Consider the following 25,581-nt stretch of genomic DNA (forward strand, 5'->3'; position numbering starts at 1 on the left):
AGCTGTATATAGTCAATTTTCACGCACACAAGGTTGAATGTTCAGTAAGTGAAGAAGGGGAAAATTATTAAGAAATAACAATTGTTATGCATGCTGGCTTTTAAACCCAGCATGATACTTGTTATTGTTTGCTTGTTTGTTTGTCTGTCTGTCTCTTTGTTTGGCCATTATGCCGTTTATTTTCAGTGTTTGTGTTTTGTTAAGTCTTTTTATTGTGTTAAATAATGTGCTGCAGCACTTTTCATTACCACAGTCTGTTGTGGAATCCATTCATTTGTGACAGTTGCACCTTCTGCAGCCTCTTCTAAAAGTGTCTTGCATGATGGGAAATGAGATTCTGTGAAATCAGGATTTTTCCACAACCTAAATTTAGTTGTGAATGTGCTCACTTCATCATGCATTGTGCTCACCAGCTGCCCAGGACCTTGTAGCTTCAGGTTCAGGTTGTTCAGTTCATGTGTTATATGGCTCATTGTTTTGGCTGTGAGTTTGAGACCCCTGTTTTTATAGACTGTAATGGCACCTCATCCATACATGGATTGTGCAGAGGTTAGTCTTCAATAAGTTGCTGGAACGTCTAATATCCCATTCCAGGTAGTGGATTTCCATGACTACTCAGAGACCTTACTCTTAAAATCTGAAGTAATCAGATTGTCAGTTTTTGATATACAAAGCAGGCTGGAAGGGATTAGATTATATAAACATAGTGTTATAATAACACCAATTATATTATATTACTAAAATAAACCTACAGTAGAAATTGCACAGGCTGAACAAAGCAGTACAGGAGGGACTGGGTAAAACCAATAATGCCAGAACTCAGAATAATCTGAGCCCACAGACCTCCAGGACATGTATAACTCTACAGAAAGTGCATCTTCTTCAGCGTTGAATGGTCTTAATGCTTGGGGTAGCTCTTCCAAACAGGACTTCTTTGATGACAGCATTTAAGCTTTATATACTTACTAGAAAATAAACTAAATGAATAAATCACATTTCTAGATGTAAGACACACAAAACAAAAACAAATATATGTAAAGAACAGAAAAGTTAATAAACAACAACAAAAAAAAACTGTTATATTGGGTTTAAAATGTGAGATTAACAACTCTCCGCCACTTCCTTATCTTATCTGAATGCTCTAATTGGAACATCTCCACCTAGTAACACAAATCCTAGAAAAAAAACCTAAGAAAAACATCAACATTCTCCAGGATTTGATATAAAGTCACTGTTCAAATTATATAGTGGTTTTAAAATGGATGAATAAAAATACTTTTTAACCATTTGGACCCATAATATGATTAACAACCTAGTGTATTAGTGTAAGGACTAGTGCAATTATGGTCATCATCAGTGATAGCAGATTAAATACCCTGACAGTAATACACTATACACAATTAAACTATAATAATAATAATAATAATAATAATAATAATAATAATAATAATAATAATAATAAAAGCCTCGAGAAAAAAGAAAAAAATATATTGTTATTGGACAAAATGATCATAGAGGGAAGGTAGTTTGATTGGCATTTCGTATTTCAGGAATTATTCTCCAGGACAAAACTATTGCAGTTTAATAGGGGACACTTAGTCCTATCACAATGAGGTGTAATTATTTTGGGGAGTTGTTTTTATATACTGGGGCAAAAGCCTCTGAACACTTACAGGTGTAATATAATAGACCTTGTTTATATACCAACTTTGTGTAATTTAGATAGCCTACGGGCACCTCATGATGTACACAAATATATATTTTAAAGGATTAATAATATTAAAAGAAAATATGAAGACAAGATTTTGTTATTATAATAAAAATACAAACTTTTATTCTGCGTTCTACTGTTCCGGCATTCCACCATTCCGGGATTTACCCAGTCCCAGTTCAGGGAGGGGTCAGACTAAAGGGACAATACTGGTGGCTGTGAAATTTCACTAAACAAAATGAGGACGCGTATGAGAAAAGAGAAGCCCTGGCAATTGAAGTTGCTGGGCTTTTCAAAAACAGTGAAACTCAATATGCGAGCAATGATACTTAGATACCATAAAAATGGAAATCAGCTCAAATGTAATTTGATGCTGCTTGTTTTCAAAGTCTCAAGCAGACACCTGAAGGGCTGGCATTTGTCCTCTAGTGGCCAGTAACTCACCGAGCTGCTGGGTATAAGAGGCAAATAGTTTTGCATTGGGATTGAAGAATGCTCACTGACTTTCAGTTCTTCTGAGCTGTTGGGGGAATTGCTGTGGTGAGGGCACCCAAAAAGAAAGGAAGGTTTTCCAGTTCAGGAGAAGGCTGAACATTACTATGTGTGTAGATAAGGATCTAAAAGAAATAAAAACACTTATTGAACAGCGTCTCTATCACTTAAGTGTATTTGTGTACTTATTTTAAATTAAATTGGTATATTCTTCAGATCTTTTATCTGGTTTGCAGGCCTCATTAATACACTAAGTGGTTTACATAATCTTTTATGAAAGATATGCAATCAAATTTGTTCTCTCATCAAATCAGGAAATGCAAATCTTCCACTTTTATTTAATCCATTTGTATTTACATTTGGCTAATTTGATACTGCAATAACAGCATACAGGGAAGATTACTGACAGAAACAAGAAGCATGGTTCTGTAGTCTTTATAATCAGTCTGGGTGATTTTTATGCCATTCTACCCAATATTTATTTCTTACAGATTTGTTGTTTCTAATAACACTAGTATGCTCACAGAGCCTAATGCGGCGTAATCCAGTGAACTGGAGTGGAGCCAACCAGTCTACCTGAGTTGGATCTCCTGATAGGACATGTTGATACTGTGCTGCTTGTATGGAAAATTAAGCTTCTCCCTGGAATCCTTCATGTACTTGAATGTAATTCCGAGAGCCATCCATCAATTATCATTAACCACTTAATCCTTTACAGGGTCGCGGTGAGCCGGAGCCAAACCCGGCAGACACAGGGCGGGACTACACCCTGGACGGGATGCCAGTCCATCGCAGGGCACCACACACACACACAGAGAGGGCTATTTAGAGTGACCAATCAACCTGAACAGCATGTTTTTGGACTGTGGGAGGAAACCCACGCGAACACAGGGAGAACATGCAAATTCTACACAGACAGACAGCTTAGACCGGAATCGAATTCAAGACCCTGGCGCTGTGAGGCAGTAGCGCTAACCACCACGCCACCATGCCGCCCTATTTCCAAGACAAACATCCTAAATATAATGAGTTATTCATATTTATATAAGGCGGGTTTAAGGTGTTCCTGCTTTGTAAAAGTGCCAAGGGACATGTGCTTGTAGTGTTAGCAGCTTGTGTGCCTAAACCTCAATTCATTATGTCTGGCTTTTGTACTTTCATGCCTCTTTCAGTTGCTCCAAATCGTGCCACCTATTTACCAGTTCCAATTCCAGCACTTAAAAAAAAAAAATAATAATAATAATAATAATAATAATAATAATATAAATAATTCCCTCTCACTGACATCACATCTAATGAAAAATCAGTGTCATACTTCTGTTTAGTTTTACCTGGTGAAGTCCAGTGTACCGTCCCTGTAGGTGTTAGAACCCCTATCTGAACTCTGAAAGTAATTTTGCTGCAAATATACAGTACAGTAGGTAGTACTGTCAATACATTGTTAATCTAATGAGAGTTACCATTGTATTTTTGGTCAGTACCCCTTTAAGCAAAAACATAATCTACAGTTGCCCGTAATATTTGCCAAACACTACAACAATATTCAGAAACGAAAGCACCTCTTTCAATCATAATTGGTCGCTCGTCATCCTGAATTTGGAAGGTAGGTTAGCAAGAAGAATTTTTCCAGTAGTGGTTCAACAGTAGCTCCTCCCGACGAGACGTTGGTAATCTCGAGCGCAAAGTACACTTGTGCGCAGAGCGAGGGCGATTAGTAACGTCAAACTGAATTGAACTGAAACTGAACTGAAAGTAAACTGGTTACTTGACCTCGTTTGGACTTTTTGTTGTAGCGAATGTGACGGAATTCAGAATGAAGAAGTAAGTGCTGTATCTAACTATGGATGTATGTACTGTAATTATTTATCTATATATTTCATAACCTGATCTTGCTGGTTATTACTTAATCTGCTTCACCGAGACTCCTAGCCCCCACCAGGTGTTGGTTTAAAACTTTAAATATATCTCATTTTCTAGATTTATTTATTTTTATTTTTTTGTAGAATTTCTACAGCGTTGTCGACAGTTTGTAGTTTACTCTTTTAGATCGACCAATTACTAATATTGACACCGGTGCACAACAAAAACACAGTGGGGTTGTATAAATTAAAAAAAAAAAGGAAAACATGCTTACTAGACTCCAGTGAATCGACACGTCAGATAAAATGATCTGTATGTAAGTGTTATCTACATTACCTGTAGCCAACTTCCGTGTTTTGTTTCGTAGTTTGCTGCCATTTCGGCTGCTGTACCCGTAAACACACAACTAAGGTCGGATAGTATATTTCAGATTAAGGCGGATGCTAAAACACCGGTTACGTATTTTTTAGAGCTGGCTAAATTAATACCTACACTCGGTGCGTTAAAATGATTCCAGATGAAGATTAAAGTTTATTAAATTAACAAGATATGTGTGTTCGTTGGTGCATTTATGTTTTGATTTATGTTCTTTTTCTCCATAGCTTTGTTGTGCATTTAGTGCAATAACAGGGTTTGCGCCTTGGATGGATATTATTATTATTATTATTATTATTATTATTATTATTATTATTATTAGCTGTACTTTTTCATTTTATTTTAAATAACAAGATGTTTTATGATCAGTTGTTTATGTACAGTTTAAGCGTGTCTCCAAATTAAAGCGCAGTATACATATTCTATAGACTCCTGTACCGGGAAATGGATTTGAAAAGTAACACTTTTGACATTGTGCCCAGTAGTTAAACAGTTAACTTTATTGTAATAAAATTATTACAGCAAGGTTGTTGGTGCATTTATAAATCTGACACGATATTGTTGTCTTATGCACGTTATGTAGGCCTACTTAAAATACAGTACCTGAATGTAATAACCTCTTTTCACTTAAATCATAGTACGACTACGACTACTACTACTAATACTAATAATAATAATAATAATAATAATAATAATAATAATAATAATAAATTTAATTAAGACCTTAATTAACTTTTAAAAAAATTTAAAAAATCTGTCTAGAACCCAGGTAGTGTATTGTTGTTGATTTTATGTAGAAGGTGTTAAGTTAAGGTTTTATGTAATGTTTCAGTAGCATTCATGGTACATGGATACATACATAGAATTACAGTCTTTTTAAAGTACAGTTGTTTTATATTTCTAACTTGAAAAACATGGTTTTATATCTATGGACAATTGTAACTGAACATGACTCAGCATAATTAAATACAGTATAAGGAAATAATAAGAAAACAATATCTGAATGCATTACTTGTTTGTAGTGGACTGCACATTTATTTAATAAAACAAGGGAACTAAGTACATTCACTGTACAAGTGAACACATTTTTAATACATATTCAAAAATAAAGGCTATACTGTAGTAAAATTAGTAGAGGGATTAAACAGTACAGTACCTATGTTTAAATCTGAGGTGTAAACAGAGAAATGTTTACTCAGAGACTTTAGCCTGTCCTCGGGTGTTCAGTGTCTTTGTCATGAGGCTGCAGTGCTTGAAATCTGTTTATCAGAAACAACCTTTTCTTTTACAGGGTAGTTTGCTCCAGTTTTATGAAAGGATACAGTGAGTAAAAGCTGTTTCTCTTGTTTAAAACACTTTGGAAATCATAAACTTGAAAAAAAAATGCAATAGTTTGGCAAGACTTTAAATTATAGTGCATTAACAGTGGTACAATTACATTGTGCTGGGTAAATTCAGAAGATTCCTGTTGTTACATAATAACTTCTGTGTATAGTACCAGATGTAATTACATGCAACGGTTATGCTCTTATTACCCGCTGCTGTCAAGGAGATATATTGGTGGCAGTTTGTACCTATGGCATATGTCACATTTGTGCGTATACCTGGAGAACCACCTACCCACTTGTACTGAAACTTGTTCCACCAGTAATTTATACTTGTAGTTAAACCCAATTTCTATCCTGTTATTACACTGCTCACACTTTTAGCACAGCAGGAATACGTCACATCTGAGTGTGAGTTTATTATTAGGAGTTGTTCAGTTCATACAGCTTTGGAGGAAGAACATTTTAATAATAAACTTATTTGAATGCAATTTTGTATTGGTGCAGAGCTTGTGTGAGTTCCTAACCATGGTATGTTCTGTATGCCCTGTAAAGATAAAGTAAAGAAGGATCATGTTAACACATTTTCGTGAAATCAGGCCATTATTTCATCAAGAAATATTTTGTTTAAACAAAGCACTGGGAATCTACTAGTGCCAGTTTGCAGTGGTACTGTACACATAAACTGAAGATAAGGCACTACTTCACTATTAAGAGAAAATATCGAAGCATTCAAGCATTTTTTAAGGTGACGTTTTGCTTTTTGTATTCAGACTTGTGCATCAGATATCACAGGCAAGGTGATGGAACATCTGATTATAGCAGTACAGAATATATAATTCTTTATGATAAGCAGCACAGAAAATATCTTGATAAAGAATACAAACAGAAATTCTGGAAAAATGAGGATATCGGAAAGTAAGCACTATTGATATTTTAAAATAAACACTACAGGTTTTCATTAAATGTCCGGGCATAGCTCTAGAAAGTGCATGCCATGAGATGCAACGGCCCATTATTAAATATAGACTGAACTACAAAACAAAAGAGGTCCTGTCTGTACTTCTAATTTTGTTTAAACAATGTTTGTGTTGCCAATAACATTACTTGAGATTATTTGTTACCAATACAGCGGCCGATCTGACATGACTCACACAGTCTCCCAGTCACTCTCTCATGCTCCGTTTTTATTGGCACCCTGGGCTCAGTGTGCCTGTTTGTGCAACACATACAATCAACCATATATACGGGACTCGGACATGAGTCGCTTCTGCAAAAGACTTGGATTCGACTCGGACTTGACCATGTTTGACTCTGACTCAAATATTCAGGCTCCGTGACTCAGAGATATTAATGATGAGTCCCTTTTAATTTTCTGTTACACAAGTATTATTACAGTTACTAGGAAACTGCACAATAAAAACCCACCCAACAAAACATCCAATTACTGGTTAGCCCTGTTGTCTTTGAAGCCAATCATAGTAAGAAAAAGAAATTGGAAGCGAGTTAGGTTGTAGCATAACCCCCCCAAATTCATTGTGTAAGGATTTGCCTGTATTTAGCTCCATCCATTTTGCCCTCTACCCTGACAAGCTTCCCAGTCCCTGCCGATGAAAAGCATGCTGCCACCACCATGTTTCACAGTAGGGATGGTGTTACTGGGGTGATGTGCTGTGTTGGATTTGCACCAGACATAACGCTTTGCATTTAGGCCAAATAATTCAATGTTTGTTTAATCGGACCACAGAATCTTTTGCCACATCTTTTCAGAGTCTCCCACATGCCTTTTTGCAAATTCCAAGTAGGACTTTACATGGGCTTTTTTCAGAAATAGCTTCCTTCTTGCCGCTCTTCCATACAGGCCAGATTTGTGGAGTACCTCAGCTATTGCTGGCACATGGACCGTTTCTCCCATCTCAGCCATGGAATGCTGTAGTTCTTTCAGAGTTATCATTGGCCTTTTGGTGGCTCCTCTGAGCAATGCACTTCTTATCTGGCTGTTCAGTTTGGGAGGACAGCCTGCTCTAAGTAGACTCTGGGTGGTGCTGTATACCTTCCACTTCTTAATAATTGATTTGACTGTGCTCTAAGGGATATTCAATGCCTTTGAAATCTTTTTATACCCCTTCCCTGATCTGTGCCTTTCCACAACTTGATCCTGGAGTTGTTTTGAAAGCTTCTTGGTCTTCATGGTATATCTTTGCATGCACTACCCAACTGTGGGACCTTACAGAGGCAGGTGTATTTAATCTGAAATCATGTGAACCACTTTTATTGCACACAGATGAACTCCATTTAACTTATTTTGTGAAGGCAATTGGTTGCACCTGAGCTTATTTAGGAGTGTCATAGGAAAGGGGCTGAATACTTATCTAATGAAAACTTCTCAGGTTTTTATTTTTAATTGATTTGTTTTACCCCCCCCCCCCACCAACCCCCCACCCCCCCCCCCCCCCCCCCACCCCCCCCCCCCCCCCCCCCCCCCCCCCCCCCCCCCCCCCCCCCCCCCCCATTTTTTCACACATTGAAAGGGTTGAGTAGGTTGTGTAAATCAAAGGGAAAAAAATCCCATTTAAATGCATCACGATTTCAGGTTGAATACTTCCTATAGGCACTGTATGTACATATATAGTGAAAGATTAACTTCGACTGCCCTTTTTAATGCAGACACAGACACATAATTGGAAAGTTTAACCACTTTCATGTGAATCTATTATTTACAGAAATAAAAGAAAGAAACACAACAAAAACTAAATCTCACATGGAATACTAACTAACACTTTAGGTGAAATTTTCTAAACTAGCACTGGACAGCTAAGCTGTTTACCAGTCACATAAAAATCAAAAACAAAACAAAAAAAAACTTTATATTCAGGTTACAAAAACAAACACAAAAAGAGGTTTACACGCTACCTTTTTATTTCTATTAAACCACACAAGTCTCTTCAAAATGATTGCCCCTTGTCTTCACAATGACTGCAAACTGCCCTGAACAAACATTTGTGAACTTCCTTTATATTTGCTTGGTTGATCACAGGCAGGTGACACTCATTTATTAGAGTGACAAGTGAATCTTATCATAGACCCTGGAGACGGGTGGGCCAACGGGCCACTGCCCACGCCCACGCTTTTAAACAGAGGGGCGAGAAGAAAAAAAAGTATATTTTTTACTATAGCTTTAATCTAATCATTCTTCCAAAACACAGATGAGTCAGATAAATCCATAAAGTTAAGATGACACCAGAACTGTGTTGATAGACAATAATCCTACAGTTTTGCTAGCTGTGCCTCCAGCTTCTACAGAGATACACTGAATCTTTTAACAAATCATATGGAAAAGAATGAGCACAGAGAAGCTGAGTTTATGTGTGGTAGCTAATGTTGCTACATTTGTCATCTTGTAATACTATAGAGCTGTTGAAACATGTTGAAACATTTGTTACCGTTTCATGTAATTTGTGTCCAAAGCAGTAAATATCCGTAGAACTTAAAAAAAGAAAAATAAAAAAAAACTAGCTCCATAGGTTATAAAACTAAACAAATACTTTGTAGTCAGCTGTTTTAATATTCTTGATCAATGTAAATGCTGTACAGGGTCATTTTCTTTTTTTGTTTGTTTTACAAAACAAACTATTTTGAAGTTGTTTGTGGGATACCACTCACTGCTCAACATTCAGATAACAAGCTCATTATTATTATTATTATTATTATTATTATTATTATTATTATTATTATTATTATTATTAGTTGTAGTAGTATTGTTGTTGCAAACTTAAAATAACCAGTAGACTATAAATATATAACTTGATTCAATATTTGACTTAGTTGTTAAATTAGATTAATTTATCCATAGAAATAATTGATGCCAACACCCCCCAACCTTGGCGCCCCCACTTTTAGAAAGGCTCCAGCACCGTTGAGTCTCATCCTGGCTCCCTAACCTGGCATTCTGGGGGATGCAGTCATATATATATAAGGATATTCCATACACATACATACAGTGGCTTGCGAAAGTATTGACCCCCCCTTGGCATTTTTCCTATTTTGTTGTCTTACAACCTGGAATTAAAATTGATTTTTTGGGGGTTTGTATCATTTGATTTACAGAACATGCCTACCATGTTGAAGATGCAAAATATTTTTTATTGTGAAACAAACAAGAAATAAGACAAAAAAACAAAAAACTTGAGCGTGCATAAGTATTCACCCCCCCAAAGTCAATACTTTGTAGAGCCACCTTTTACAGCAATTACAGCTGCAAGTCTCTTAGGGTATGTATCTATAAGCTTGGCACATCTAGCCACTGGCAAAACTGGTCCAGCTCCTTCAAGTTGGATGGGTTCCGCTGGTGTACAGCAATCTTTAAGTCATACCACAGATTCTCAATTGGATTGAGGTCTGGGCTTTGACTAGGCCATTCCAAGACATTTAAATGTTTCCCCTTAAACCACTCGAGTGTTGCTTTAGCAGTATGCTTAGGGTCATTGTCCTGCTGGAAGGTGAACCTCCGTCCCAGTCTCAAATTTCTGGAAGACTGAAACAGGTTTCCCTCAAGAATTTCCCTGTATTTAGCGCCATCCATCATTCCTTCAATTCTGACCAGTTTCCCAGTCCCTGCCGATGAAAAACATCCCATGGTGTTCTCAGGGTGATGAGAGGTGTTGGGTTTGCGCCAGACATAGCGTTTTCCTTGATGGCCAAAAAGCTCAATTTTAGTCTCATCTGACCAGAGTACCTTCTTCCATATGTTTGGGGAGTCTCCCACATGCCTTTTGGCGAACACCAAACGTGTTTGCTTATTTTTTTCTTTAAGCAATGGCTTTTTTCTGGCCACTCTTCCGTAAAGCCCAGCTCTGTGGAGTGTACGGCTTAAAGTGGTCCTATGGACAGATACTCCAATCTCTGCTGTGGAGCTTTGCAGCTCCTTCAGGGTTATCTTTGGTCTCTTTGTTGCCTCTCTGATTAATGCCCTCCTTGCCTGGTCCATGAGTTTTGGTGGGCGGCCCTCTCTTGCCAGATTTGTTGTGGTGCCATATTCTTTCCATTTTTTTATAATGGCTTTAATGGTGCTCCGTGGGATGTTCAGAGTTTCGGATATTTTTTTATAACCCAATCCTGATCTGTACTTCTCCACAACTTTGTCCCTGACCTGTTTGGAGAGCTCCTTGGTCTTCGTGGTGCCGCTTGCTTGGTGGTGCCCCTTGCTTAGTGGTGTTGCAGACTCTGGGGCCTTTCAGAACAGGTGTATATATACTGAGATCATGTGACAGATCATGTGACACTTAGATTGCACACAGGTGGACTTTATTTAACTAATTATGTGACTTCTGAAGGTAATTGGTTGCACCAGATCTTATTTAGAGGCTTAATAGCAAAGGGGGTGAATACATATGCACGCACCACTTTTCCGTTATTTACTTTTTAGAATTTTTTGAAACAAGTTATTTTTTTCATTTCACTTCACCAATTTGGACTATTTTGTGTATGTCCATTATATGAAATCCAAATAAAAATCAATTTTAATTCCTGGTTGTAAGGCAACAAAATAGGAAAAATGCCAAGGGGGGTCAATACTTTCGCAAGCCACTGTACATGTTTGTGTAGGTCTTTCTTTGTTCTTCCATACTGCAGCTTGCACCTGATCCATATTGCCTTCAGTTTATATCCAAGTTTTGCATGACAGGGTGGTGATTGCTGTGTTTTTCGTCCAAAAATTGAAGCTGTTTAGGTTTTTGTTTACGCAGCGAATTACACTTTTTTTTTCTGCAGCGATTACACTGAAGTGTGAAAGGTAGTACTCATTTCCATAGATTCATTTTTTTTTTTTTTTACCATAGAAAACAGTGAGTAAATGCTGTGGCATGAATAGCCCTTAAATTTTACTGTTTTTTTCACGTTTTGAAAAAAAAAACATTGCACACTGGAGTTAAAAGTTTAGCAAATCTCCCAAAAGACTAAGACCCTGTCAACATATCTAACCAGTGGCGACATGCCTGGTCAGGTGCCTCTCCAAATTTCTGACATTGGCTTTTGGTGGCCTCAATACGCTTCAGTCAGTACCGCTTTCAATTAGTATACACATGAACTGCCATTCACAACTGACCAATGACATGCTTGCTATCTGCCAAAGCGCGTATTTCAAATTTCTGTTTGTGATTGGGTTGTCATTTGTGAGAGGTTCAACCTTGAACACTTCTGAATGGACATTGCACACAGCTTTCACACTTTACAGTCCAAACGGATGCGCAACATGACTTAACACTGAGTGAGAGACGTGAAGTATGACTTGACAGCGGTAAGAGAAAGGGAAAAAATGCTATTTGTTTTGGTCTAAACGGCAGAAAACTGTTGATGAACCGTCTGAAGACAACAAGCTAGCAGCTACCACCGGCACTCCTGCGCCAGTCAAACGGCAATTAAATTAGTCAGGATTTGTGAGATTAAATAAAATGGTTTGCTTTGCTTTTAACAGAAAATGTTAGTTAACAAAAATGAACAACCATAAATACGAATGAAATTATATAGTTATTTTTATTTATTATAATGTGAAATTGAAATCTGATGCACATGTTAAACATTCAATTAATTTGCTTTGTATTTCCTGTTTTGTTTTTAATCAGAAGTGTTCTAAACTGAATATATTTTTTAACTATTTTGCACAATGGTGTATTTGATTATTGGATCTAATGTTAAAAAGAAAAGATTGTTCTTTATTTTTCGAAAATAAAACATCAATGCACGAATAAGGTTGTCAATTGCACCACTGTGATTACTCACCTTAAGGTTGTCATTTTCATCCTCTCCCGAAAAAAATCCTGGCTATGCCACTGCTGCCAGGGTTTATTATTTAAAAATAAAAATATATATTTTTATGTTTTTCGTAAGTGGGTAGAGAATATGTAAGTGCACAGTTTATTTTAAACTTTCAAACCTTAATAACATAACTAAAGAGTGTCAGTCAGTGAAAATATGTGCTAAAACGGAATGAATTTGATGTTGCCCTGTACAATGGTAAAACGACAGCTACATTTGGAGTTTTTCTACAACAAAAAAGCTAAACCACCAACGCCAGAGACAGAAACTGAACCCGACTCTTCAGTAGTTCAGAATGTTATTAACAGCACGAGAGTGTGACGATACTTCTATTTGAAATGCTCAGGTTAGTGCAGTTGCAGCTGTTGATGAGAGACCCTTGCCTGTAAAGTGTTGTTTCCAGCTCTTGATTTTGACAATCAGGTGTTCGTGATGAAAGATCTGGTAATGTTAGAAAGCTAGCTTAATGTTTACATAAAAATTGTTAAAATCGTGCATCAGGTTTGAGCAAGGTTTCGCTTCTTTAATTATTTTTTCTGGGGGGAGGGGGGTGCTGTGCCCCACCAGTTTCTCAAGCCACAAGTTGCCACTGTATAAAACTGTGGCAAAGTGCCCACCCCTGTGTGTATTTTGTGTTGTATGTTGTGTGTTAATGTTGGTGTACAGTCATTGGTACACAGGATATAAACGGGTCTGTGTAACACAAGTGTTTAAAATGTATATTTGTAGTTAGGCACGAGGATTGCACAGCATTTCACATGCAAATAAAATGTAATAATATGTGAACACGGGGAATTGCACTTTATTAATTCACGTGCAGTTGTACCGCGACTCCAGTTGAATGATTGATTAGCAATCGGGTCTCGGTACAGCTGCATAAAAGCTGCATGTTTTCACCCACTTGGGATTGTGTGTTCGATGAGTGGAGAAAAGGATTGGAGACGGAAGTAATAATAATAATAATAATAATAATAATAATAATAAATAATAATAGTTAAAATAGAAGCTCACCATGTTTTGTCTGTATAGTCCATTTTGTTTGTCTCTTTATTTTGGCTACCAGTGCCCTGTCCTGTGTTTTTATTTGTCTTACAACCATTTATTTTCTGACTGTCTGTTCATTTATTAAATGCTGAGCGAGACCATTCGCACAGCTCCACCAAACTCAACCTCTCTGTCGTTTGTTTCCTGGTTCCTATTTCTGGGCTGACGTCCCCCACTCCGTCCGTCTTTGTGACAATAACATACAGTATAACTAACACGAGGAACAAAAAGCAGCAAGTGAAGTGTTTGGTTAAAAATCAGGCCTGATTTGGGCCAGCCCTGCCCAATATAAATCTGACTAACTTTGGCCCTTACCATCAGAGTGAAGTTGTCAGTACACAGGTTCTAGAGGCACATCATGCCATGATCAACAGAAATTCCTGAAAACATCTGGAAAAAAAAGTTGTTGATGCCTATTAGTCTGAAAAGGGTTATAAAGCCATTTCTAAGGCTCTGGGGCTCCACCAAACCACAGTCAGCCATATTGTCCAAATGGAGAAAGTTTGGGACAGTAGTGAATCTTCCCAGGAGTGGGGCCGTTCTGCCAAAATCTCTCCAAGAGCAAGGCGTAAAATCGTCCCGGAAGTCACAAAGAACCCTAGAACGACGTCCAGGGATCTGCAGGCCTCTGTCGCCTCGGCTAAAGTACGTGTTCATGACTCCACCATCAGAAAGACACTGGACAAAAATGGGATTCATGGCAGAGTAGCAAGGCGGGAACCACTGCTCACTAATAAGAACATGAATGCTCATCTCAAGTGCATTCCACAGTAAGAACCTCATACCAGTGGTCAAGCATGGTGGTGGCAGTATCATGATTTGGGGATGCTTTGCTGCATTAGGACCTGGACGACTTGCCATCATTGAAGGAACCATGAATTCTGCTCTGTATCAGAGAATTCTACAGGAGTATGTATGTCAGGCCATCCGTCCGTGAACTGAAGCTGAAGCACAGCTGGGTCATGCAGCAAGACAATGATCCAAAACACACAAGCAAGTCTACATCAGAATGGTTGAAGAACAAGAAATTTAAATTTTGGAATGGCCTAGTCAAAGTCCAGAGCTAAACCCCATTGAGATGTTGTGGCAGGAACAAGCAGTTTATGCTTGAAAATCCACAAATGTCACTGAGTTGAGATTTTGGTTGAAGATCTGATAACATTCAGTGTCAAAAATATACAAAAATGCACTGCAATCCGGCACGCTAAATAGTTACACAATAGTAATTTAATCTGGCCCGCATGAAGCTGCATGCATAAAACTCAAGTAAACAGTTGTGAAACATGTGTAGGCGATGTTGTGCATTGTTTATGGTTAGTTCTGTTATAATACCTTGCTACCACTTTAAGAACTGTCGCATTAGCTACCGTAAATTGACACAGTCCTGGTTTACAGCAGAGATAAGAAACCATACAGACCGACACGTGTTCGGGAGGAGCAAGTAAACTGACAGCTTTTTGTGCCATAAAGTCCAACATTTTGTGCCATAACAATTGACAAAAGATAATTGATCAGATCTAAACTTTTTTTTTTCTCCGTTGAGTCAGCATCAGTACAAAAAATATGAGTGGCACTGAGACTATATGACATACTCATCGTAGCAGTCACTCGAAAATATATCGTGCTGGGATCCCCAACAAACGTAAATGAGCAAAGAAATGTCTCAGTCTAAAAGAAAAAATTGACCACGAACACAGGCAATTTCAAGAACAGTGGACGTTTGATTGTTTTTTGTAGAGTACAAACAGAGAGCAACATGTTTGATTTGCAAGAAAAGAGTTGCCGTTTTAAAAGAGTACAATATTAAATGGCACTATACAACAAAGCATGCAGAGCAGTACGATAAATGTCGGGGAGGAGAGAGAGAAGACAGCTTTGCAGTTAAAGAAAGGATTAGTGTTGCAGCAACAGCTTTTACAGAAAGTGAAAAAAGAGTCAGAGGCAGCAGTTTTGGCAAGTTATGTGGTGAGTGAAATGATTGCTAAGTCTGGGAAGCCGTTCACTGATGGTGAATGTAATAAAGACTGTATAATCAAAGTGTCTGAGGTCGTATGTCCTGACGGGAGAAATGTTTTTAGCAATATTAGCCAGTCTGCAAATACAGTAGCAGAGTGTGTTGTTGAGCTTTCTAAAGGTCTAGAGGAGCAGCTCTGCGAGAAAGGCAAAGCATTCAGTGCATGCTCTGTCGCGCTTGATGAGAGCACCAATTTGGTTGATACTAGTGCGCAGCTGGCTATATTTGTTGAAATGTGTGAACTACATTCGCTTCAGGGGCTTGCAGCACAGACAGTTTCGTGCTTTCTTGGAGGAAATTGAATCCAAATATGGTGACTTGCTATACTTCTGAGAGGTGCGTTGACTAAGCAGTGGCACTGTTTTAAAGAGATTGAGTTAAAAACAGAGGTGAAAAGGTTAATGGAGGAGATTAATATGTCAGAGTTTGAAGACACATAATGGATGATGGATCTTGCTTTCCTTGTTGATAGCACTCTAGAGTTGAATAATCTAAACGTGAAGCTACATCCTGAAGGTTTCAACTGCTGAGGCCAAACATCAGCAGACTCACAGAACTGAAGCGTTGCCAGGTGTCTGGCAAACACTAAAAAATCTTTGGCAAACCCAAATTGCTAAAAAGTTCTATGACAGTTCAGTGTAATACTTCATGAAAGAAGTTATTTTTTTGTTTGTTTGTTTTTTTTAACCAATACCATCTTTCGTGATGTCATTGGCCCTACATTAGGATTTCAGGGTCGACATTGGCCCGCATGTAAATTGAGTTTGAGACCCCTGCTATACATGCTTTCACAGAGCACCAGATGTTTTCTTTGTTGTTTTTCTTGTACTTAGCGATTAGTCTCTCTGATGTGAAAAAGACTCCAGTGTTGTCACTGATAACTATCTCATAGACTCACACTTGAGCAGTGTCGCTAACAGGTTTTTGCAGTATTCTGATCTAATAGAAGATAAAACTTATGAAGATGTACTTAGTTGTGCACTTGCATGCAATGACAGATGACCTACTTACTGGAAACAATTGGTTAAATTTCTGTGGGAGAGTTATATAACCCACTTCATTCATGGTCTTAGGTGAACTGAATATAAGGCTGTACATGATCAAAGGTCCGGGGGCTGCTGTGTTTGGGATGATACAGAATTTAAATTGCCCTTTTAATTATCTCCAGAATCTATACACAGCATTTTATTCCAGTTGACATGGAAAGATTTCATGTAAATGTTTAATAAATTACACAGCAGCAATACTCTTACCGAAATGTCAGGATTCAGAATGCCTTATATATTGTTCTACTTTTGGCTGCATATGCTTTGAAATATGCAAGTGCAATCCTTGATTATTTTTGGATTAAAACATACTTCTATTTTACAATAACTGTACTTTTTTAGTTTGTAGAATTTAAATGTTTTTTTTGTGTGTGTGATCAATTAAAGCAACTGTGTACTCATTGTATTCATGGTTTATTTTGTTTATGAAAAAATTATTGCATGTATCACTTTTTTTTTTAAGAACAAAAACATTCACACTGTGCCACTTAAAAAACTGTGTTTTAGAATTTGCTTCAGTTAAAAAAACTGGTTAAGGCAGGTAATAGACTACATTCCAACAATGTGCAGTCATGTGGTAAAGTGCTGCTTTAAAGTAAAAGAAAATGCAGTGCCTCATAAAACTACTGAAATGTCGAAGAAGCAAACAAAATTTGTTTTCCCCAAAGGTCAGTAGCTTACTGTGGTGAACCCTAACAAACAAGTTTCCAAGATATAGTATTTAACTGGTCAGCAAATTAGCTGCTAGTACTGTGAGTCAATATGGCCTAGATTGTAATACCCTCAATAGTCATTAGGCAGTCATTCTGTATAATCCATTTAAGAATAATGGTACTCCAGAGGTGGTAATGTGCTGAGATACAATATGCAACACAACGCATTTTAATACATTTAATACAATCCAAAAAGAGCTGTACTTTATCTTACCAATTTCCAGTCTGAGAATTCACTGACTAAACAAACAAAACCAAAAATGATTATGTGATTAAGATCTGAGAATAAGAATTATTTAGACTTTTGTGTCTGCCATGTAATCTAGCAGACTACCACCATTATACAAATGTTTGCCTGGGATGAGGATTTTGAGTGGAATACATTTAAGAAATGGGCATCTTTGCTTATAAGTGCGCTCCATTTTTATAAATCTTTATAACCGTTATCTTTATAATCAGAATTGTCTGCCACTGAAAAAAAATAATGAAAGTAAAAGGCTATAAATCTGGGTGACATTTTAAATTAGAAGTATTTCCTCGTCATAAATTTTTAAATGCTGACAGATATCTCAGTCACTTTGAAGCCAACATGTCGATGACATAATTGCAATTTCGAAAACCATGCTCTGTGGTTGTACTCAGACATAATTTGCATGTGCTTTGCCACTTACAACCGACCATATCGACAATGGGGGTACTAGGAAAATAATAACACAAAATGTTAATATCTCTTTATAGATTATTTTATTCTTTCTGCATTGTGTATAATTGTATTACATACATTAGTATGAACAATGGTTAAATTGTGCCAGATCACACTGGCTCCAGTACCTTTTTGTCTGACAGGGAAGAATTACAGTTTGCAACTTATTTTTTGTTGTAAAAAAGAACTCTTTGTAAATAAAATTTACAATAAAGCTTTCCTGTTCATGAAGCGAATGACACAGGTGTGCTTTAATTAGATGTTTTAGGATGTGACATCCATGAGTAAGAAAATAACTTTTTTTCACTTTTTTCAGTATTTTTCACAACCCAAATGGCAAAATGCCAAAAAAAAAAATAGTGTTTGTAGCTCCAGTTCATTAGATTAGCTGGCACTGTTCAAACCTGAAGATTATGTTAAAATATGGCTATGCAAAGGTTGGCATGCAGCTACCGACACCAACAACAATAGTGTACAAAAAACAACGAGAGTTTATATGGAAAGTAGTGCAAATCAAGGTCAGTACATTAGATCTAGAAACAAAAATGCTGTCCCTCTTCCTAAATTATAAGCTCCATAACTTCTTGTTTATAAATTTTCACGAAAACCAATTGGACATCAAAAACAGCTGAGTGGAAACTTATAATGTCTTAAAGTTAATTACTCGGAACATAAGAGTGACACGCCCTTAAACTTAGCGATTAACAATTAGAATTCTAATGAAGAACGTTTGGTTTTTGGCTTTAGATTAAATGGCTTTAGGGAAATTCTTATGCTGAGAATATAGCTGTAATATAGCTGACTGTATTTGTGCTTGAGTCAATGTGAGAAAGATAAAGTAAAGCTAAATGTTAATTTAGGAACTATAAACATTTGAATTTAAGATAACTGGGTTTAGTCTGTTTCTGAAGCTGTTAAAGGATTTGCTGTGCCCGGTGTACTGGACAGGTCAGGAGAGAGGTTTTCAGGCAGGGAACCACACTTCACAATCAATCTAATTTGAATTATTTTATTAATGATTAATGTCTTGTTGGGTTCAGTACAACTTACATTATTAACTAAATTAAATCTGCAATAAATATCTTTTTTGTAGAAAAGCAGGACCTCAAAGCACAGAGTTCACCTTTTGTAGTGTGTTTTGGCTTATTTGCACTGGGACAATTATAGCCCTGTTAAAAGCAATGCAATCTTTAAACTTGCCTAACATGACATGCTTTTAACAAGGCAAGTTTAAATTAAGGGAGACGCGGAAGCAGGTCCGTCCTGATATTAATCAGTCATCTCTGTTTCCTCAAGTCAAGATACCCGATAAGATTAAATTCAGCTTTTAGAAAGCAATGCACTGACATTTTATGTGCACAAGCAAGCATTTATATACAGTATATTGCTTCATAAATTAGGCTACACATAGAAGCTCATTAAAAAAAATATTATGATGAAACTGAAATTGAAAAGAAGATTTTATTTTGTTTGAAATGCCATACACACTTACACATATGTTTTGGCATTAAGGATGAAAAGTGCATTCATGGGGGTGGACGATGGTAGCTAATCTATCAGTGGGTTATTCCTAGTCTCTTCTGTGTGGGTGCTGGTGAAAGTAGGCAATGCAGTTGGTGTAGGTAGAGTTTCGATATTGTATATTTTGTTTTTATGCTTATTCTTTGAAAAGAGATGCAGTGTTTTCCCCAGGTCAGTCCAGGAATATCACAGTGTCTGGGGGTAGTCCAAAAACCACAAGCACTATGACTTTCCATCCCAGTCTCAGTGCACTACTGGCTGAATTCATGTTTATGACCAGTCAGACTAAACTACGGGTGAATTCACTAAAGATGTGCTATTTGTGGACCACATTTTACACAGGGGCATTTGTTATGAGATTCTATTGTGCATGGATGTGGGTCATGGTTGAGCTAGACCTGGATGGGAAAACATAGAACAGGGTTCTCCCCTGGAAGACAAAGAATTAGAACAGTAATAAGAAACTGAATAATGAATAATAATTCACCCTAATTTGTACACAGGCTACACCCTGATAATACATAAAAAAAAAAAATTCACCGTTTATCTTTTTAGCAGTCATTTTAACATTTCAGCCTCTCAAAGTGCTTAAAATGGAAAACCCAGCCCTTCAACTCTCTGACTGGTTAAATTTAATGTCAAGACCTAACACAGGAACATAGGTGTCATGTGGGTCCAAAATTTTTCTTCACCCAGCGCGTGCATGTGATCTAGTCTGCTAGCAGCACAATCAATCCTTATTGTTTAAGGCAGGGTTCCCTAATTCTGGTCCTGGGGGAACCCCTGTGTCGTCTGGTTTTCATTCCAGCTGAGTTCTCAGTTACTTAATTGAACCCTTAATTGAACTATTCATTATCTTAATTAGACCTTTTTAATTATTTTCACATTTTAAAACAGTTGGAGATTTCAAGTTAACAATACCATTTTATAAGTAACTTGAAATCGGCAACTTTTTAGGAGCTGAGAACAATTAAAAGGGTCTAATTAAGCACATTAATAGTTCAATTAAGGGTTTGATTAAGTAATTGAGAACTCAGTTGGAATGAAAACCAGCAGACACAGGGGATACCCTGGTTTATGGCACAGTAGCATCTGCAAGACGGGTGACGCTGGGCGGCAACAGCCTCTTAGCCGGGCACCCTGTCTGGCTGAAAAGCCCTTGGGAGAACTCTGTAAATATCTCAATATTATGTAGGAGCGCTGACTCTTAACAGGGCATGATTCCATGGTGTAAACAGCAGTTAATATCAGACTTAGGTGTACTATAGTGTTGTATCTCATTACAGTATTGCGCGATTGAATTTAAGGAAGGCAACAACAACTTTTAACAAAGTTTTATGGAGTCAAAAAGCATGGTTATCAAAGGGATATTGTTTTATATTTATTTTGATTATAATTTGTTTTAGGGAGTTATAGTATTTCATACTGGAACACAATAACTGTTTTACCCCTTAACATGTAAATATTATATACAAGGCAAAAGAAAAAACCCTCCTATAATATGACGTAATGCGCTGGTTAAGAAAAGGCTGCAAATAATTATTTTATTACCTAAGTTATAAGGCGTTTCAACCACATACAGTGTTTATTTTTGGCACATGTCATGGCTGATATAAAACCACTGTTGATGCATTTGGTTACCTCTGAATGTTTCAGAAAGCAACTGTTTTTGATAACCAAGCTGTCAGTTGTCACACCAATACACTGAATTACAGTAGGGACTTGTTTTGTAACTTCACACTGTTTCAGATCAAAACCAGGGATATGCAACCTTGCTCTTCCAGTCCATCCAGTTTCAGTATGGTTAATTCAATAATGAACAATCTGCTAAACATCTGATAAAAAAAGTCTGTTACTTATTATCACACTCTGCTCAATATCTATCACACAAATGATTTCCACCCTAGTTGATATCACTTTGGGAATTAAAAAGAACATGAAATAAAAGTATTTGAACATTAGCAAGAAATGTGTTGTACAGTACTATAATAAAAAATTGACAGACTTATTTTTTGTTGAATTCACTGCAGCTGGCTGTAGCAGATGTGTTCCTATTGGCTTGTTAGTCTTAAGTCCATTAGTTGGCTACATTGAAAAAAAAAAAAAGTAGTTTTATTCTGCCAATACCAGTGTCAGGATTTTTTGCTCCACTGACATCACTGTGATATAATTTCTTATTGAGCAGTGTTAAATCGGGTTAATGATGTATTATTCCTTCTGGGGATATAGTGGAGGTGGGTGGGCACCAGTCCATGGGTTTAGATTATAACTAAAGAACCACTTTTCCTATGTGGTCATAGTTACTGACTTTTCTAATAATGATGGCTTTAAATTTGAATTTCCAGCCTTGGTAGGGGATGTAAGACACTGGAACGCTGGTACTTCTTAATAATAAGGTTATTTGTCTAACAAAGTAGATAAGCAACCTAAAAACTCCCTTGTGTTTCGTTTGGCTTTTCACTGTGGTAAATGCTCACTCTTGTGTCTCATACAAACCCTTTCAAAATAAAGTAATCCTCCTTAAATTCATGTCAACAGGATGTGACTACGAATAAAAAGAGAGAAAAGTGTCGGGTTCGTAACTTTCAAAGCTAATTGTCATCAGATAAGATTTGCGAGTTTCCAGTGACATATTATATATTGAATGACATTAAATAATTTGTGCAGTGGAAGGTTTGTCATGCAGTCTATCGCGACTAGGGTTTGATACAAACTGGTCTTTTAAAGTCCCAGTCCAGGAAATCCGTTCCATTACACACAACCGTTTCCCCAGCAAATCTCATTCTAAACCACTAAGGCCAAATGTTTAACAGCTTTTGGAATTTGTGATGTAGCAGCGCTGGTTAAAAATAGTTTTCATTTTTTTTTTTAATATTAAAAAGAGGAAAACTGTAGGTGTATTTTTAGTTTATTACTCTGGGCTGCCAGACTTTCTAGATTAGCATCACCATTATGGAATCTTGTATGAGTTTGAAAATCTGACTTTAACTTTGTTTGGTGTGGGTTATAGAAGACACTAGAGCCAGCAGTCATTACAGTCCAAGCCAAACACAACACATGTGCCTTTTTAAGGATAAAGACCTGACATTTCTAGGTACTGGCTTTATAATAGGTGCACAACTTGGTGACTCACTAATTCTAGTTCAGATATGGGTATTGTAAAAGAAAAATTAACAATAAGTTCTTTATTGTTTTAACCTCTAGCCATATTAATGATACAAACAACTCCCTTTCAGACAGTGGCTTATACTGGGCAACAACGGGCAACTGCGACAAGTGTGAGTGGTGTTGTAAACAAAGTGAATGTCCAGACTGTGTTCCCAAAAACGTCTGTGTTTTTATTGAAAAGAACAGAAAAGGACTAACCCTCTATCAGCGATGGTATTGGGGGAACACGGCTGGCTTACAGGCCCAAAACAATAACAAAAGTAACAATTTATCACAATCCTGTGCACGAAAGTATGCTCTCCAATCAACGGGGTTGGTGAGGAGTGCTGGTGTCATGAGGTGAGGGTAGAGCTCAGTAGGTCGGGCTGGCTCTGTGGCTGCAGCCCCAGGCTTCATACTCCTCCCCTGCGAGACACAAAAACAAACAAAACAAATACGCAATGCTCCGGCCATATGTTATGTTTCAGCGCAAGGGCCATGCTCACGCAGCTGCATCCCCATTGTACTGCCCAACTCCTCCCTGCAACCAGCCCTATGCCCTGGTGTAACCAATCACTGCCTGGCCCGCAGCTGATCGCATTGGAATCGTTTCAAGTACGTGCAGCTACGTACTACCTCAAGATGGCCAACTTCCTGTTTCCGACCACCGTCGAGTCGACCCGTCTATGGGGAAGTGTACTACCAGCCTTTTAGAGGCTCTCAGAAGTATTCACCCCCCCTTGGACTTTTCCGCATTTTACTGTGTTACAACATGAAATCAAAATTGATTTAATTAGGAGTTTTTGCCACTGATCAACACAAAAAAGTCCATAATGTCAAAGTGAAAAATAAAATCTACAAATTGTTCTAAATTAATTACAAATATAAAACAGAAAATGATTGATTGCATAAGTATTCATCTAATTAAGCTCTGGTGCAACCAATTATCTTTAGAAGTCACATAATTAGTTGAATGGAGTCCACCTGTGTGCAATTAAGGTGTTTTACATGATTTCAGGTTAAATACACATGTCTCTGGGAGGTCCCACAGTTGGTTAGTACATTTCCTAACAAAAACTACATCATGAAGACAAGGAACATTTAAAGCAAATCTGGAATAAGGTTCTTCAAAAGCATCGATCAGGGGTAGGATATAAGAACATTTTCAAGGCATTGAATATCCCCTGGTGCACAGTAAAGTCCATTATTAAGAAATGGAGAGTATATGGCAGAAAAGGCCATCTTCAAAAACTGAGTATCCGGGCAAGAAGGGCACTAGTCAGGAAGGCCACCAAGAGGCCTATGGCAACTCTAAAGGAGTTACAGTCTTCCATGACTGAGCTGGGAGACACTGTGCATACGGCAACAACAGTCCGGGTGCTTCACAAAACTGTCCTTTAAGGGAGAGTGGGAAAAAGAAAGCCATTGTTGAAAAAAACTCACATTAAATCTCAGCTAGTTTGCCAGAAGGCATCTGGGAGACTCTGAGACCAAGTGGAAGAAGATTATATGGTCTGATGAGACCAAAATAGAGCTTTTTGGTCTCAACACTAAGCGCTATGTTTGGTGCAAGCCTAACACCGCACATCATCCTGAGAACACCATCCCTACCGTGAAGCATGGTGGTAGCAGCATCATTTTATGGGGATGCTTCTCTGTGTCAGGGCCTGGAAAGCTCATGAAGATAGAGAAATGGATGCAGCAAAGTACAGAGAAATCCTGGAGGAAAACCTGCTGAAGTCTACAAGAGACCTGGGAATTGGGAGAAGATTCATCTTCCATCAGGACAATGACCCCAAACATACAGCCAAAGCCACACTGGAGTGCCTTAAAAACAAAAAGGTCAATGTCCTGGAGTGGCCCAGTCAAAGCCCGGACCTCAATCCAATTGAGAATATGTGGAAAGAGTTCACCAAAGGTCCCCATCCAACTTGACGGAGCTTGAGCAATTTTGCAAAGAAGAATGGGCAAAAATTGCAGTGTCCAGATATGCAAAGCTGGTACAGACTTATCCAAATAGACTCATGGCTGTAATTGCTGCCAAAGGTGCCTCTACCAAATATTGACTCAAGGGGGTGAATACTTATGCAATCAATTATTTTCTGTATTTGTAATTAATTTAGAACAATTTGTAGATTTTATTTTTCACTTTTACATTATGGACTTTTTTTGTGTTGATTAGTGGCAAAAACTCCTAATTAAATCCATTTGATTCCATGTTGTAACACAATAAAATGTGGAAAAGTCCAAGGGGGGTGAATACTTTTGAGAGCCACTGTACATAGAACCCTTTGTGGTCGTGAGGGAGATTTAAAGCTTCAATTTGATCTCTCTTTATCACAGCAACTTGCAGGAAAATTGCCCATTCTATAGCAAATGCAAAATTGGGCACAATTTAAAGTACAGTAGTCCCTGTGATTGTTATTAATTGGGGTCTGTGATCAGTAGTAATACATTTTATACAGACTTGAAAAGTTTTGCCATGCATTAATGTACTGTGCTCAGTTCACATGAAGATTATATTTCAATTTCACAGTGTGCTAACTGTGCACAACTTCATTACTGCAACATGTGGCTAATGAATCCCACGTGCAAAACCAAAGCTACTGTATAGCGACTGGTGTAATGTGGGCATTGAAAGAGAAAGTGGTTACAAACTGAATACATTACTTACCAAAAGAAGGTGTGACTTTAAGTTTCTTCAGTCTAAAAGACAGTACACAATTTGAGTTATTTTTTGCAATGCAATGCAGTGCAAAAAATAATGCAACTACAATGCAACTGTTGTATTCTTTGATTTTCCCAGTTAAAAATAAC

General features: G+C 37.5%; 1 protein-coding gene across 3 annotated transcripts in view; it reads left to right on the plus strand.

Moving 5' to 3' along the window:
• The first annotated feature begins 3,847 nt into the window (after window positions 1-3,847).
• The window catches only part of traf3ip2l (TRAF3 interacting protein 2-like), a 51,321-nt gene continuing 29,587 nt past the window's right edge, over window positions 3,848-25,581 (plus strand). For 2 of the 3 annotated variants that reach the window (XM_041258936.1, XM_041258938.1), the window contains exon 1: window positions 3,848-4,024. Coding sequence is in view for 1 of the 3 variants with exons in the window: in XM_041258938.1 (XP_041114872.1) it covers window positions 4,017-4,024 (8 nt within the window). In the remaining 2 variants the exon portion in view is untranslated. Of the gene's footprint in view, window positions 4,025-5,729; window positions 5,762-25,581 lie in introns of all 3 variants that reach the window. The other variant, XM_041258937.1, reaches the window with a different exon arrangement.

Source organism: Polyodon spathula, chromosome 9, assembly GCF_017654505.1.
Source record: "Polyodon spathula isolate WHYD16114869_AA chromosome 9, ASM1765450v1, whole genome shotgun sequence".
Taxonomy (NCBI): Eukaryota; Metazoa; Chordata; class Actinopteri; order Acipenseriformes; family Polyodontidae; genus Polyodon; species Polyodon spathula.